The sequence below is a fragment of the Pimephales promelas genome, chromosome 2 (assembly GCF_988280905.1).
Source record: "Pimephales promelas chromosome 2, fPimPro1.hap1.1, whole genome shotgun sequence".
Lineage (NCBI taxonomy): Eukaryota > Metazoa > Chordata > Actinopteri > Cypriniformes > Leuciscidae > Pimephales > Pimephales promelas.
In genome coordinates this window covers 1,175,836-1,192,096 of record NC_142770.1, presented here as the reverse complement: position 1 = coordinate 1,192,096, position 16,261 = coordinate 1,175,836, and the positions used below count along the sequence as shown (strand labels likewise).

Here is a 16,261-nt window from a genome sequence, read left to right as displayed (position 1 = left end):
ATTGTTCCTAATTGTGCAAAAGTTTATAACTCGCAATTCTGAGAAAAGAAGTCAGAATTGTAAGATTTAAATTCACAATCGCAAGAAAAAGTCAGAATTGCAAGAAAAAAAGTTAGAATTGCGAGTTCGCAATTCTAACTTTATTTCTTACAATTTCGAGTTGATATCTCACCATTTAGTCTTTTCTCATAATTGCGAGTTTATATCTCACTATTTAGTCTTTTTCTCGTAATTGCGAGTTTATATCTCACTATTTAAACTTTTCTTGTAATTGCGAGTTTATGTCACAATTACCCTTTTTCTCATAATTAGGAGTTTATATGTCAAAATTTAGACTACTTCTCGTAATTGCGAGTTTACATCTCACAATTTACACTTTTCTCGTAATTGCAAGTTTATATCTCACTATTTAGTCTTTTCCTCGTAATTGCAAGTTTATATCTCACAATTTAGACTTTTCTCGTAATTGCGAGTTTATATGTCACAGTTTGGACGACTTCTCGTAATTGCGAGTTTACATCTCACAATTTACAGTTTTCTCATAATTGCGAGTTTGTCACAATTTAGACTTTTTCTCGTAATTGCGAGTTTATATCTCACTATTTAAACTTTTCTTGTAATTGCGAGTTTATATGTCCCAGTTACCCTTTTTCTCATAATTGCGAGTTTATATCTCACTATTTAGTCTTTTCTCGTAATTGCGAATTTACATCTCACAATTTAAACTTTTCTTGTAATTGCGGGTTTATATGTCACAATTTAGACTTTTTCTCGTAATTGCGAGTTTACATCTCACTATTTAAACTTTTCTTGTAATTGCGAGTTTATATGTCAGTTACCCTTTTCTCGTAATTGCGAGTTTGTCACAATTTAGACTTTTTCTCGGAATTGCGAGTTTACATCTCACAATTTACACTTTTCTCGTAATTGCGAGTTTGTCACAATTTAGACTTTTTCTCGTAATTGCGAGTTTATATCTCACTATTTAAACTTTTCTCGTAAATGCGAGTTTATATCTCACAATTTAAACTTTTCTTGTAATTGCGAGTTTATATGTCCCAGTTACCCTTTTTCTCATAATTGCGAGTTTATATCTCACTATTTAGTCTTTTCTCGTAATTGCGAATTTACATCTCACAATTTAAACTTTTCTCGTAATTGCGAGTTTACATCTCACTATTTAAACTTTTCTTGTAATTGCGAGTTTATATGTCAGTTACCCTTTTCTCGTAATTGCGAGTTTGTCACAATTTATACTTTTTCTCGGAATTGCGAGTTTACATCTCACAATTTACACTTTTCTCGTAATTGCGAGTTTATATGTCACAATTTAGACTTTTTCTCGTAACTGCGAGTTTACATGTCACAATTTAGACTTTGTCTCGTAATTGCGATTTTACATCTCACAATTTAGACTTTTCTCGTAATTGCGAATTTACATCTCACAATTTAAACTTTTCTTGTAATTGCGGGTTTATATGTCACAATTTAGACTTTTTCTCGTAATTGCGAGTTTACATCTCACAATTTACACTTTTCTCATAATTGCGAGTTTATATCTCACAATTTACACTTTTCTCATAATTGCGAGTTTATATCTCACAATTTAGAGTTTTTCTCGTAATTGCGACATTCTGATATTATATCTCGCAATTATCTTTTAAATGGTTTTATTCGGAAGCGGAAACAAGCTTCTATAATTAAACACGTTAATAGCACTCCAAATTTCCGCTTCTCTCTAACAACAGAGAGAGTTTCAAAGCGAATCGGTAGTTGCAGGAAAAAGTAGTCGCATTGGCCTTTAAGTGCAAGAGCGGGAAATACAATCGAACGTTGGCTGCCAAATTCAAGCGTCTTCGTGAAAATCGTGCCGAACGACTTAAACATTTCATGAGCAAAGCACAAGAGCGATAATTTGGATGCTTGAAGCGTCATAAAAATAATCAGTAAGTAAAGAGAGGAAAATATATATAGCCTATATCATATATAATATATCCAAAATTGCCTAAAAAGACAATTTGACAACACAGAACGAAACTCAAACAAATGGAAACATTTCAAGTACTTTGAAAAATAAAAGCTTTGTTTTCTCCTGACCCTCATATATTTCATCATGGCCATATAAAGGAGTATATATTATCCTATTTTACCACTTAGACAAAATACATATATGTATATTCATATAGAAACGTAATCTCAACATCTCATTTTTTCTTTCGATCCTGGGTGCATCGTGGACAGAACCTGGAAGAAAGAGAAGAAAAGCTGTTTGTTGATCTTCAAAAACAAAGATATGGACGGTTCCTCGTTGAGCGACTCTGAACAGATCGACGTACCATTTCCCTTTGGGTTTCGTTGTCAGATCAACACAGGCGAAGTGAAACCACTCGATGGGACACTGTTAAGAGAAGCAGTTTTGTTTGTTTGTTAAAGAAACACACGAGGAAAGGCTAAAAACAGTTTCAAGTGAATGGACAGGACATCCGCTCGTACATCCATGTTGTCGCATCCGATCATTTCTCCATATGACACCTGGTGACAGAGGCAGTACGTGGGCTCGTTGGGATCCACAGGCATGTCTAAGACGTCTGATGGGTGAACTGGCAAGACGGATTCAGAGAACTCGGGGCTGCGGAAAACAACGTGGAAATAGTTAATATTGCATTCAAATCTGAAAGCTCTCTCAAAAAGAGAACAAAATCGTTCTGATGACGGACTTTGACTCGTGCGTTTCAGAGTTTTGAGATGCTGCGATGTGATTGGTTACTCCAAAGATGTGAGGTTTACAGGTGAAACTCCAAAAATGTGAATTTATTTATTTCAGTAATTCAACTTAAAAGATGAAACTAATACATTATTGCAAAGTGAGATGTTTCAAGTGTTATAATTGTGACGATTATGGCTTACAGATTAATCAAAATTAGCATATTGTGAAAAGGTTTTCATATCGGTAAGCAATTATAACACTTGAAATATCTGAGTCTATATAATATATTAGTTTCTCCTTCTAAGTTGAATTACTGAAATAAATGCATGATATACACATTTTTGGAGTTTCACCCCTGATTTATTCAGGGTTTCCAATTGAGCGCGTATGGTTTTTTTTCATGAATCTTGGATTTTGATTCAGCGTTGTCTGATGAGGTATCCCTAAATTAGCATAAAAATGGATGGAGACGAAGTTTCGACAAGTTTAGGCGAATGTTTTGCTAAAGTTCACTCTTACCCGTTTTTCATTTTCTTTTTCCGCGGCGAGTCGTCGTCTGAAGATTTCCGTCCTCTTCCTTTCGGTCGCCGCTTTTCCTTCAGGCTTCCTCTGCCGCTCACCTCTACACAGGACAACAGTTCATATCTATCTGATCATGTACAGTGTGACGTGCGGTGTAGAGTATTTATTCGGCCACGTTGGGTCTTACTCTTGGCCGTTCTGTTGTCTGGACTTTCGTAGCCGCTGACGTCCAACTTCTCCTTCAGCTCGTTCTCGAAGCGAGCGAGGTCAGCGTCCAGCCTTCGGATGTGTTTGTCCACCTAGTGAGAAGAAGGGGTATTTTTAATCATAATAATATAATAATAATACTCAAAAAAGAAACAAAACAATATGTGTTAAAAATTACACCACAGTGGACAGGGTTATTATTGTTAACTAAAATTATATAAAGAAACATTTCTGTTAATTTATTAAATTTTAAATAAATTATAGTACATTAAAAAAAAGTACTATTTTTGACCGCAAACATTTTGAGGTTCCCACACATTTAAATGGATGAATTAAATCAAAGTTTGCATTTGTAAATTGAGAAATCTACTTAGATAATTGTATTTTTAATAAAAACAAACTTCAAATTTTTGGGCAAACTGAGAATAGAACCGAAATGCCCTGATATTGGCAGGTTTGCCGGCACTGACCATCTCGTACGTCTGCATGGCGAGCTGCACTTTGTCGTCGCTGTACTCTCTGCATTTGCTGAATCCGTTCTGAATCTTTTGCAGGTGCTCCATTCTCTGATCCGGGGCCAGGTTTCGGACGTTAGTGATGTATTCTTCTGCGAGCTTGTCGATTTCGCATTTCTTTTCTGCAAAAGACAAAAAAACATCAATTTTCATGCCACTTCTCCGGGATTGAGTCACGATAATGAACACCATATTACACTCAGAGATGCTCCCTAGGTAGACGGCACAGAATGATTTAAGATGTCATCTCACCCTCCGCTCTGCTGTCCAGTTCCCGCATCAGTGTGAAGTTTCTCTGGAGCTCACAGGGCAGGTTTTCAATGCCTAGGGTCATTATAGAAATCTCAATTTAAATAAAGAAGTACTGTTTACATACAAGAGGAGCGTTCTAGACCACCATCTAGACAGATACCTGAGCACAAATACATATACACACATACAACCTCACATAACATGCATTTGTTGACGTAGCATGTTGTTAGCATGCTTGCTAACTACTTTCAGTAATGCATTTACGACTTGCTTTGGTTTCACCATAGGTGTATATCAATCTCCTTAAACAACTAAATTAAAGAATCACGTAGATGTACGCAGTGTTGTACAGTAGAAAATTAGCGAATCAACCTGTTGGCTTACTAGCTGAAACTCGCTAATGCTAATCTGACATTAGCCATCAAAACATTCTCAAACTGGACCTCTTAAAACACCTTCACCAGCGTCAAAAAACGTTAAATCCGCCGTATTTGTTCGGAAATTAATTCTACTCACTATCGAGATAATGTTCGAGATAAATCGCTGTCGCCATGGTGACGATCTTCACTCGTTTCCAGTATGTTTTTCTCCTCCGCCAGCCCGCGTGAGGTGGAACAACATTGGCATGTCATGAATAATTAATGAGGCAGTTCTCTGCTACTGGCTGACAGGTGACGATTTTGAATGCCGGGGTTTGATTGGTTGGCGATGGGGCTTGGCTCATTAGTGCTCTTTCGACGTCACTCCATCTCCATTTTTTTTTTTTTTACTCCATCTAATTCTGGAAAAAACTGACCGGCAGATACTGTAGAGGGATAAAAATAAAAACATTGATATAATTAATTGTTATAACATTCAATAAAAAAAAATATTATACTATTTTACACAATTATTAATCAAATATTGTATTTATTTATTTACATTTGAATGATTTGGAATCAATATAATAGCATCCAATATATAATAACAGAATGGCAAAAAAAGGCTTTTAAATAAATATTGTTAATATTATATTCATTCCAAGTAATATGGACTTTTTATTCTATCATATTAATAATCAAACACAAATATATAACAGGACTTCGATAATTTAATGTAGCAGTGAAATATTACATTTAATATATTCATTTAATCTACATCGATATGAGTAATTAAATGGAAAATACAATTAACAAAATACAAATGTTAACGTTAATAAATAATTAGAATACATGATTATTAATGTAATACTTATTCCATATAATATGGACGTTTTATTCTATCATATAACTAGTGAAATACAATATCAAAAGTATACATAATATTTTATTAAACCATTTTTTTGTAGAATACATACGTCAATAATGTAATGCAGCGGTAAAATATTTTATTTAATATATCAATTTAAATCACATTAATATCAGTAATTAAAACATTTTAAATAAAAGTAATTAAAATAATCAACGTAACTTTTATTCATTATAATATGAAACTTTTAGTCTGTATATTCCACATCCAAATACGTAAATATATATGTACAAGTCAGATTATGCAAACACAAAATAATGATCATATGCCCACGTGACCATATGCTCTAACCCGGAAGCACTGTGTTCTCGTGTTTTGTTTTGGGACTTTGCTACTTCAAGACCACGTGCGTTTTATCTGTCACTTTGAATATAAATGTACTTCTCACTGTCTCCGGCGATCGTTACATGATATTAATAGGCTATACATATTAATAAGGCGTGTACATATTAACAAGTCCGACTTTTATAGTGAAATCTGTGCGCAACAAGAACTTTTCCTCCGCAGTCATGTGTTGAATTATTATTATGTTTTTAGTTAAGTGTTGAATTATTATTTTTTATGTTTTTAGTCATGTGTTGAAGTCGATGGAGTCGTCAGAAGAGAAAACTGATGCTGACCTGCAGTCTCAGGTATAGCCTATCAGAGCTGCCAACTGTTGAGTTTAGCTTGGAGTGCACTGGAGGTGTGTGTGTGTGGATTGAGGGATGCAAGTTTTTTTTTTATTACATCACAATAAATTGTGATTGTCAAAACATTTGTTTGCTAAACATACTTTTACTAGGTTTAGTGACAATATGTTACAATGCAGTGACGTGTTTCCATAACGGCTTGACACAAATTTCACAATTTCAATTGAATTCTTGTGATTCCGATCTTGATTATTATCATTTGGATGCATAATATGTACAGTAGATAAATGTACATTTAGTTAGACAATTACTGTCAGCTGGTATTATGGTTTAACATTACAAATCAATTAAATATAATGCGGGTTTTATTATAATAACCTTATAATACTTGAATGAAATAGGTAAAAATATACAATAAATATGCAATACAGTGCACACATTTAGCAAAATAGCTACTCTCTATAGCAAATTAACGCTATGGCTTTCCTGAGGTAAATGTAAAAACACTGATTTTATCGATATGATGTATGAGGGATACATTTCGACAGTTGTCTGTCTTTCAACACATCTATTGTTCATTCGTGTCTATTTACTGGATGATCGGTTAACGGAGGACTGATAACTGATAACGCTGTCACGTGACGTCACATTTACGCGCCAAAACGCTATTTATTGTTTGAATTTTGAAATAAAATGAACAAAATCTGATAGCTGAGAATTTATGTCATATCTAAAGTAACCTCGCTGTCTTGTCTATCGGTGTCAGTGTGTTCTGAGTGAGCTGGCATGACCCGTGTTATCAAAATGATGTCTTATGATGACGTGATGAGCTGATGTTTATACGACACAGATAGAGGAGATCGAGGCTCTTTCCTCCATCTATGGTGAAGAATGGTGTGTGATTGATGAAGCTTCTAGAGTTTTCTGCATCAGAATATCAGATGACACCCAGAAGCCCACGTGGACGGTCTGTTTACAGGTATACGCAAAAATACATCGAACTTATGAATATGCAAAACGCGTTCATGAATATTCAATAGGGCTGTGCGGCGATTAATCGCATCCAAAATAAAAGTTTGTGTTCACATAATGTAGTATGTGTTATTTATATATAAAATATTTATATGTAATAAACAATATATACATGCATGGAAAAAAAAAATATTTATAAAATATATATATTATGTGAACACAAACTTTTATTATGGATGCGATTAATCGTTGCCCAGCACAAATATTAAATATATGTTAATGTTTGTTTAAAGATCATACTTCCTCCAGATTACCCGAGCTCAGCGCCTCCAATATACCAAATCAAGTATGTATATTCCTTTCAGTGCAGATAATAGAGAAATGTGAAGTGAATGTCCAGTGATCGGTGTGTATTTCTCCGGACAGCGCGGCTTGGCTCCGGGGACCCGACAGAAGGGCCCTGTCCAACAGTTTGGAGGAGCTGTATGTGTGAGTGTGTGTCCTTTCATCAGATCAGTGTATCTGTGTGGTTATGAAATATGAAATGTGATTGTCTTGTTTAGGGAGAATACTGGGGAGAATATTCTGTACCTCTGGGTGGAGAAAATAAGGGAATTCCTCGCAGAGAAATCACAAAGTGCAGGTAAGATTGGAGAATCTGTTGCCTATGATCATGTGCTTTTACACTAGGGGGCAGTAAATGGACACACCATTGGTCTCATCTAAAATGTTTTATGAGGATGTTCAGTCTTTATTATGCAAAATGTATGCATATCTAAAGTCTATGTCTATAAATCAGGCCGTAATGTCAGGAATATACACTAGTCCAAAGTTTTAGAATGGTAAGATTTTAATGTTTTTAAAAGAAGTCTCTTCTGCTCACTAAGGCTGTATTGATTTGATTAAAAATTTGAAAAAAATCAGTAATATTGTGAAATATTATTACAATTTAAAATGGCTGTTCTCTGTGTGAATATACAGTATCCTGTGATCAAAGCTGAATTTATCATCATTACTCCAGTCTTCAGTGTCACGTGATCCTTCACAAATCACTCTAATATGAGGATCTGATGCTCAAGAAACATTTATGATTATTATCAATGTTGAAAATAGTTTTTCATATTTTTATTTCAGGATTCTTTAATGAATAGGAAGTTCAAACTGGAGTAATGGTGCAGGAACACAGGAATAAATAATATAATGTATAAATCATTCATCTTTATATGCAAAATATTAATTCATTTGTTTTTATTTTCCCCATATTTAATTATTATAATTTTATTATTTAATAGTAATGATTATTGTTAAGTTTAAGGACAATTATTTATTTATTTTGGCATTGTTTTCATAATAAATAATATGCTTAAAATGGTTCTGATGGTCCTTGAAATTAGAAATTATCATATATATATATATATATATATATATATTGTATTTTTAATCAAATAAATGCAGCCTTGGTGACTTCTTTTAAAGACATTGTGAAAACCTTGAAAAGCCGGTCCAAAGCTTTTAACTGGTTGTGTATTTGAAGGATTACTGTTAGTCATGATTCGTTAATCTTCCTCTACGCGTCAATGTATTTTGTCATTGGTTCTTGCACGTCTCGTAGACCAAGTGCTGATTTAAACGAATAGGTTGTAAGTAAGCACTTTGGTGCGAGTGCATTGGCTAGAAAGCTCATTTTTCCAGACAGCAAATCCCGTCCGTCCATTAAAGGTTGTATCTGCGATTTCAGGCCCAAACGTAAAATTCGCGACGACGCCGTGGAAAGATTCGTGGACGGCCGTTCTGACGTTGGTCTTCTTTAAAAATGTATTTAAAGGGGCCGCAAAGCAAACATGTCGAGTGTTATTTTTGCAGACTGACCAAGTAGAATATAAGTTAACCTCAGTAAATCTTTTAAACGTAAAAGTAATGCTAATGCTAATCGAATTAGCGGTTTCTAGTGCGAAAACCTTGCCTATAAAAAGTGTTGCGCGCCTTCTTGTCAAATTGGGAACTCTTAATCGCTTGGATTTTAACAAAAAGTTTACAGGACTTCTGCATTCCCATTGGTTGCCGCTGAACCGCGTCATCGCTCATTACCATAAAGTTGACCTGACTTCAGCTTCTCCGCGCCGCCAGAGCTCAATAAAGTCACAGAAATGAGCTTTTGGATGTTGCCTCAGCACCCGATGCTACTTCTCTGGACTAATTGCCCTTTTTGTTAAAGCCCCACTTGTTTTGTGAAACACGAAGAAACATTTTGTCCCGGAAACACGATGTGTATGAAACGAGAGTCCTTTATTCCCTCCGGCTTTTAAGGAACACGGCGTTCCTCCGGCAGACGGAAATTACACATGACCGTTTTTGTACCCAGTAAAAAGAGGATTCCAGCAAACGTTCAGGTCTGTAGTTTCATCCGCCCTTTGATAAGAATAGCAGGCACGCTGCGTTCTCTGCGGAAAGAGGCACAATTGAAGCAGGTGCACGAGGGCCTGCCGGCAATCAGGTACACGGCCTGTCATTAACCTACACGCAATACACCCTTCAGCTTCCTCTTTTGATTGTTCAAAGCTGGAAGAAGCATCTGAATAACCTGGAAGATGTAAAAACAATTGGATAATCACGCAGTAAATGCTGGCGGAGTCAAAGAGATTGTGGTGCGTGAAAAAAGATTCACACGTTTACAATTATTCGCTTTTATCGAGAGCGGCTTCCGAATTGGAACATCCCAAGCCATTTATCGTATATATATATATCACAAAGGAAGATATTTTAGAAATTAAATGTTTATTTCATCCATACAATGAAAGTCAATGGGGTCCAAAGTCATTCGGTTTGCAGCGTTCTATAAATATCTTGTTATATCATGTTCTGTAGAATAACCCTATACTTTTTTTTTCTAATCAAAAACAGCTTCAAAATAGGAACATCCCATTTCATTTATCATATACCCCAAAAGAAGATATCTGCATTTATTTCAACACAATGAAAGTCAATGGGGTCCAAAGTCATTCAGTTTGCAGCGTTCTATAAATATCTTGTTATATCATGTTCTGTAGAATAACCCTATACTTTTTTTTTTTGCTGATCAAAAGCAGCTTCAAAATAGGAACATCGCATTTCATTTATCATATACCCCAAAAGAAGATATCTGCATTTATTTCAACACAATGAAAGTCAATGGGGTCCAAAGTCATTCAGTTTGCAGCGTTCTATAAATATCTTGTTATATCATGTTCTGTAGAATAACCCTATACTTTTTTTTTCTAATCAAAAACAGCTTCAAAATAGGAACATCCCATTTCATTTATCATATACCTCAAAAGAAGATATCTGCATTTATTTCAACACAATGAAAGTCAATAGGGACCAAAGTCATTCGGTTTGCAGCGTTCTATAAATATCTTGTTATATCATGTTCTGTAGAATAACCCTATACTTTTTTCTTTTGCTGATCAAAAGCAGCTTCAAAATAGAAACATCCCATTTCATTTATCATATACCCCAAAAGAAGATATCTGCATTTATTTCAACACAATGAATGTCAATGGGGACCAAAGTCATTCGGTTTGCAGCGTTCTATAAAATATCTTGTTATATCATGTTCTGTTGAATAACCCTATACTTTTTTTTTTTTTGCTGATCAAAAGCAGCTTCAAAATAGGAACATCGCATTTCATTTATCATATACCCCAAAAGAAGATATCTGCATTTATTTCAACACAATGAAAGTCAATGGGGACCAAAGTCATTCGGTTTGCAGCGTTCTATAAATATCTTGTTATATCATGTTCTGTAGAATAACCCTATACTTTTTTTTTCTAATCAAAAACAGCTTCAAAATAGGAACATCCCATTTCATTTATCATATACCTCAAAAGAAGATATCTGCATTTATTTCAACACAATGAAAGTCAATAGGGACCAAAGTCATTCGGTTTGCAGCGTTCTATAAATATCTTGTTATATCATGTTCTGTAGAATAACCCTATACTTTTTTCTTTTGCTGATCAAAAGCAGCTTCAAAATAGAAACATCCCATTTCATTTATCATATACCCCAAAAGAAGATATCTGCATTTATTTCAACACAATGAATGTCAATGGGGACCAAAGTCATTCGGTTTGCAGCGTTCTATAAAATATCTTGTTATATCATGTTCTGTTGAATAACCCTATACTTTTTTTTTTTTTGCTGATCAAAAGCAGCTTCAAAATAGGAACATCGCATTTCATTCATCATATACCCCAAAAGAAGATATCTGCATTTATTTCAACACAATGAAAGTCAATGGGGACCAAAGTTGCTCTGTTTCCAATGTTCTACAAAATATCTTCTTTCATGTTCTGGAGAATAACGTCATACAGGTTTGGAGCGACGCTTATTTATTTAACCAAAAGCAGCTTCAAAATGGGAACCTTATCTTGAAAAACGTGTTTGCGTTTATTTCGATACAATGAAAGTCAATGGGGTCCAAAAATCACATTCTTCTTTTGTTATCAGCAGAAGAATTTCATGCAAGTTTGTGTTGTGGGTAAAACCTGTTCGTCACAATAGAAATAGCCCTGGAGATGCCGAGTGACGCTGGACAGGACCTGCACACCTAATAATAATAATAATAATATTAATAATATCCACGATATTGGACAACTGGAAATCTTGCGAATGGTCACGTGCTGGTAAAATGTTGGGATGCTTTTCGCATTCTCATTTTCGTAATTTCTCCTGATTATCTTCCTCAAATCTCTCTTGCCTTTGAACGTAATGTTTGCCAAAATTATTGCCGGCCGGATATTGGATCCATGCCTTTGATCTGGCGTCTGGATAAAGTCCAATTGTTTGGCTAAAATGAACTGTCGCAGGCAGAGCTAGATGTGTTTTTTAAGAGCGCCGTCACAGAGATCTGATCGTTATCGATGGAAAGACTGGCGCTGGCCTGACAGAACCTGTTGAGTTGATCCAGAGTCGACCCTGATGGGGTTTGACAGCCGGTTTCAGGAGGTGGAGAAAATCTTATTTTGAAACCTTCCTAAAAGGAAGGACTTGGTTCGTCTTGCATCGATTGCATTTTTTTGCACTCTAAGGTTGTTTATCTGTGGCGTTTTTTGTCCTGATATCACACTGGAGTCCGTGATAGCCCTCGGCTCTGTGAAGAGAGGACTCTGAGTCCTGGTGGCGGTTTAATCAAAAATTGTGGAGGCGGTGTCAGCCTTGTTTGGATTGGCTGTAGTGTTCTGGACCAAAAAGTCGACATATATATGCATAAATTTCTGACATATATATCTGATAACCACGGTTTGAAAGTAACACCCGACAAATGCGTGTAAAATCACCAGTGGCGGGAAACACTGTCGCGAGCCAATTTGTGTATTACTTATTATGTTTACTCACTTTGTTGAGGAAGTTCGTGTCAGAGAGATTTAAAGCAAATACACTCTCAGAAAAAAAGGTACAAAAGCTGTCACTGGGGCTGTACATTTTCAAAAGGTACACTTTTGTACCCAAAGGCTGCATTTTGGTACCTTAGTGGTACATATTAGCTCATGAAATGGACATATTATCACCTAAAATTTACATATTAGCACCTAAAATGTACATATTAACACTTAACATGTACATATTTAGTACCTAAAATGTACATATTAGCACCTAAAATGTAAATATTAACCCTTAAAAGGTAAATATTAGCACCTAAAATGTACATATTAACACTTAAAATGTACATATTAACACTTAAAATGTACATATTAACACTTAAAATGTACATAAACACTTAAAAGGTAAATATTAGCACCTAAATGTACATATTAACACTTAAAATGTACATATTAACCCTTAAAAGGTAAATATTAGCACCTAAAATGTACATATTAGCACCTAAAATGTACATATTAACACTTAAAATGTACATATTTAGTACCTAAAATGTACATATTAGCACCTAAAATGTACATATTAACACTTAAAATGTACATATTTAGTACCTAAAATGTACATATTAGCACCTAAAATGTACATATTAACACTTAAAATGTACATATTTAGTACCTAAAATGTACATATTTGCACCTAAAATGTACATATTAACACTTAAAAGGTAAATATTAGCACCTAAAATGTACATATTAACACTGAAAATGTACATATTAGCACTTAAAATGTACATATTAACCCTTAAAAGGTAAATATTAGCACCTAAAATGTACATATTAGCACCTAAAATGTACATATTAACACTTAAAATGTACATATTTAGTACCTAAAATGTACATATTAGCACCTAAAATGTACATATTAACACTTAAAATGTACATATTTAGTACCTAAAATGTACATATTAGCACCTAAAATGTACATATTAACACTTAAAATGTACATATTTAGTACCTAAAATGTACATATTTGCACCTAAAATGTACATATTAACACTTAAAAGGTAAATATTAGCACCTAAAATGTACATATTAACACTGAAAATGTACATATTAGCACTTAAAATGTACATATTAATCCTTAAAAGGTAAATATTAGCACCTAAAATGAAACTATTATCATCTAAAATGTACATATTAACACCTAAAATGTACATATTAGCTTGTGAAATGGACATATTAGCACATACAATGGACAAAAGTTTACCTTTTGAAAAGGTACAGCCCCAGTGACCGCTTTTGTACCTTTTTTCTGAGAGTGTACTCGTGAGTCATTAATAGTCATTAATAAAATTATGATTATTAAATACAGTGTATTGCTCAGGATCTGCTCATATCTGGTGCACTTGAACACTACTCAACTTATAACGGCGCGCTTGTTCATGTGCGCTGAAGCAATAGTGAAGATTAAAAAGCATTTGATGAACAGAAAAGACATCCTACATGTTCTGTGTCCTGTATTATTGATCTGTCCACCTAACACACATTATTGAGGATGAAAGAGGAAGAGGAGATGCTGGATGATCCAAATTTTATAATATATATCTATGTAGGGAAAAACTAAATATATTTATATATATATATATATATATAAATATATATTTAAATAAATATTTATATTTAATATATATATATATATATTTTAAAATATTTAAATAAATATTTATATTATATTATATATATATATATATATATATATATATATAAAAGAAAAACTACGTCACCCCCACTATCCACTACGTCAACTGACTAACTACGTCACCCCCTGCCCCCCCAAACAAAAAAGTGGAAAAGTTCATTTCAAACCCGACCTATGTATAACTGACCTGTCGGTAAGCCCCTCCCCTCGAACGCAGATGAGCCAATGGCAGTCGAGTATCAGTTGAGCGGGGAAACTCGGACATCTTTAGTTTAATCGGTTTGATGTTGTTTATGCTACAAAAAATTGCTAAAATGATGGCTAACACTAATTCCAGATATCATCCCGTCATCCCGTTTCCAAAACCCAGTGTATTAATCCACTGATGTGAGACAGTAGTAACCTGGTTCCCTAACGACTCGACCCCAATCCCAAAGAAGACGAAAACCTTCATTTTCTGGTCATGCTCTCGTTAATTTACAAACGTACAAACCTAAATAGCTAACTGTTCTCATGTACAGCGTACGTCAAAAGCTCTACACTTCAGTGAAACTGGTTAAACGTACGTTCATTGAATAATTAACAACGAGCTTTTCCTGCTAATATTCTGATCCGTAAAACCCGACCTTTCAAATTAATCTCGTAACCTTCCATATTTATTTAAAAATCTTTTCGATATCCCTCCATACGCTCCTCGGCGAGAGGTGACAGTGACACTCGAGTCAGTGACAGTAACGAAGGGGGGCGGGGCTTACCGATTCTCGTTAGCATTAGCCGATAATTGCAAAGTGTTTGATTTGTAGTTCTGTCTCCCAGGAACATGCTACGTTTAAAACAATATCCAAAACAATTCTTGCAATCTACAAATAACGTCAATTGGTTATCAATTTTAATTAGTACTCGTTCCATACTAGCATACAGATAGACCGCCAGACCACTTCCAAACGCGGCCGCATAAATCCTTTAAAAGCTATTGTTTTTGAAGGACAGCTCTCCCACGCCTTTTGCCGAATGTGATAATTGCGTTTTGAATTATGTATGTCAACGGTTTAATATGTAAATGCCTTTCCATGAATGGCGCGCTCGAGAGGGAAATGGATCTCCAACTGAATGCAGGGGAAAAAATGGAAATGGGCGCGTGACTAGCCGTCCTGTTCATTAGCAAAGTCCCATTAATTATTACTCTGGCACGAGGCTTTCGTACGGTGGGACACTCCATGAACTCGGATGTTCACACTTGGAACGTGTGGGCTGGCCGACGTGTCCGACCGCGCTTCATTACAACCTTTTAATAGAAACTAAATTACACACTGAAGTTGGATTGAGTCTTTCTCAGCTGGACTGTCAGTGTCAACTGTTCAAGGTGACGGCTTTAGAGGACGGTAATCACAGTGATAGTGGCACCACCTGATTCGACCCATCAGTAAGCGTTATATACGTCGAGTCTCCACACCTTCACCTACAGGACACTTTTAGGACCCCCTCGAAAACTAGATGTCAAATAATCTAATAAATATACTACTTCCCTGCTGGCAGAATCAATCTGAAGGTGCGGAGCAGACAGCGTATGGAGGTTTGCTGGACTAAAGACACTTTTCCTTGCAATTTGATTGTGGAGGCGGGGCTCATTTGCATATTCATAGGACCACGCATACTAAATGAGGCAAGAGTGTCGAGTTACATTCAAGATGTTTTAAGGCATGAAGAATTTCTTGTTAAAAGTTTAAATGTGTAATTTTGGTCAGTTCTAGGGGTTGAAATGATTGACTACATGGGAACTTTAAAGGAGTAGTTCACTTTTGAAAAAACTTTTGCCGATAATTTACTCACCCCCATGTCATCCGAGATGTCCATGTCCATAAAATGAAGGTTTTTGATGAAAAAATTCCAGGATTTTTCTCCATATAATGGACTTCAATGGGAACCAAACAGTTCAAGTTCCAAATGAGAGTTTCAGTGCGAACTGCAAACTTGTTCAAAGGGCTTTAAACGATTCCAGACGATAAATAAGGGTCTTATCAAGCGAAACGATCGCTCGTTTTATAAATAAATAACAAAGTTTAAGTTTTATAAGCTCAAACGCTCGCCTTGCTCTGTTCTGTGACGCA

General features: G+C 35.1%; 2 protein-coding genes across 5 annotated transcripts in view; one reads left to right on the top strand and one right to left on the bottom strand.

Moving 5' to 3' along the window:
* Window positions 1-2,062: 2,062 nt before the first annotated feature.
* ing5a (inhibitor of growth family, member 5a) lies at window positions 2,063-4,874 on the bottom strand. Its single transcript, XM_039684380.2, has 8 exons — window positions 4,720-4,874; window positions 4,204-4,275; window positions 3,907-4,073; window positions 3,417-3,528; window positions 3,227-3,329; window positions 2,494-2,629; window positions 2,337-2,398; window positions 2,063-2,244 (listed from the first exon to the last, which is right to left on the bottom strand). Exons 1-8 carry the CDS (start codon window positions 4,754-4,756, stop codon window positions 2,205-2,207), a joined length of 729 nt encoding a protein of 242 aa, XP_039540314.1. The 5' UTR covers window positions 4,757-4,874; the 3' UTR covers window positions 2,063-2,204.
* An 893-nt stretch (window positions 4,875-5,767) lies between these two features.
* Window positions 5,768-16,261, top strand: part of impact (impact RWD domain protein) — a 45,570-nt gene continuing 35,076 nt past the window's right edge. For 3 of the 4 annotated variants that reach the window (XM_039684379.2, XM_039684376.2, XM_089133466.1), the window contains exons 1-6: window positions 5,768-5,836; window positions 6,062-6,122; window positions 6,973-7,101; window positions 7,388-7,440; window positions 7,521-7,583; window positions 7,658-7,737. In XM_039684379.2, coding sequence (XP_039540313.2) covers window positions 6,078-6,122; window positions 6,973-7,101; window positions 7,388-7,440; window positions 7,521-7,583; window positions 7,658-7,737 — 370 coding nt within the window. In that variant the 5' untranslated portion in view covers window positions 5,768-5,836; window positions 6,062-6,077. Of the gene's footprint in view, window positions 5,837-5,941; window positions 6,123-6,972; window positions 7,102-7,387; window positions 7,441-7,520; window positions 7,584-7,657; window positions 7,738-16,261 lie in introns of those variants that run through there. The other variant, XM_089133467.1, reaches the window with a different exon arrangement.

Coding starts and splice junctions, on each gene's coding strand:
- ing5a (XM_039684380.2), bottom strand. CDS start 4,756: ATGGCGACAGCGATTTATCTCGAACATTATCTCGATA. Junction 3,330..3,416: donor AGACAACAGAACGGCCAAGA/GTAAGACCCAAC, acceptor TGTCCTGTGTAG/AGGTGAGCGGCAGAGGAAGC. Junction 2,245..2,336: donor ACGAAACCCAAAGGGAAATG/GTACGTCGATCT, acceptor TCTTTCTTCCAG/GTTCTGTCCACGATGCACCC.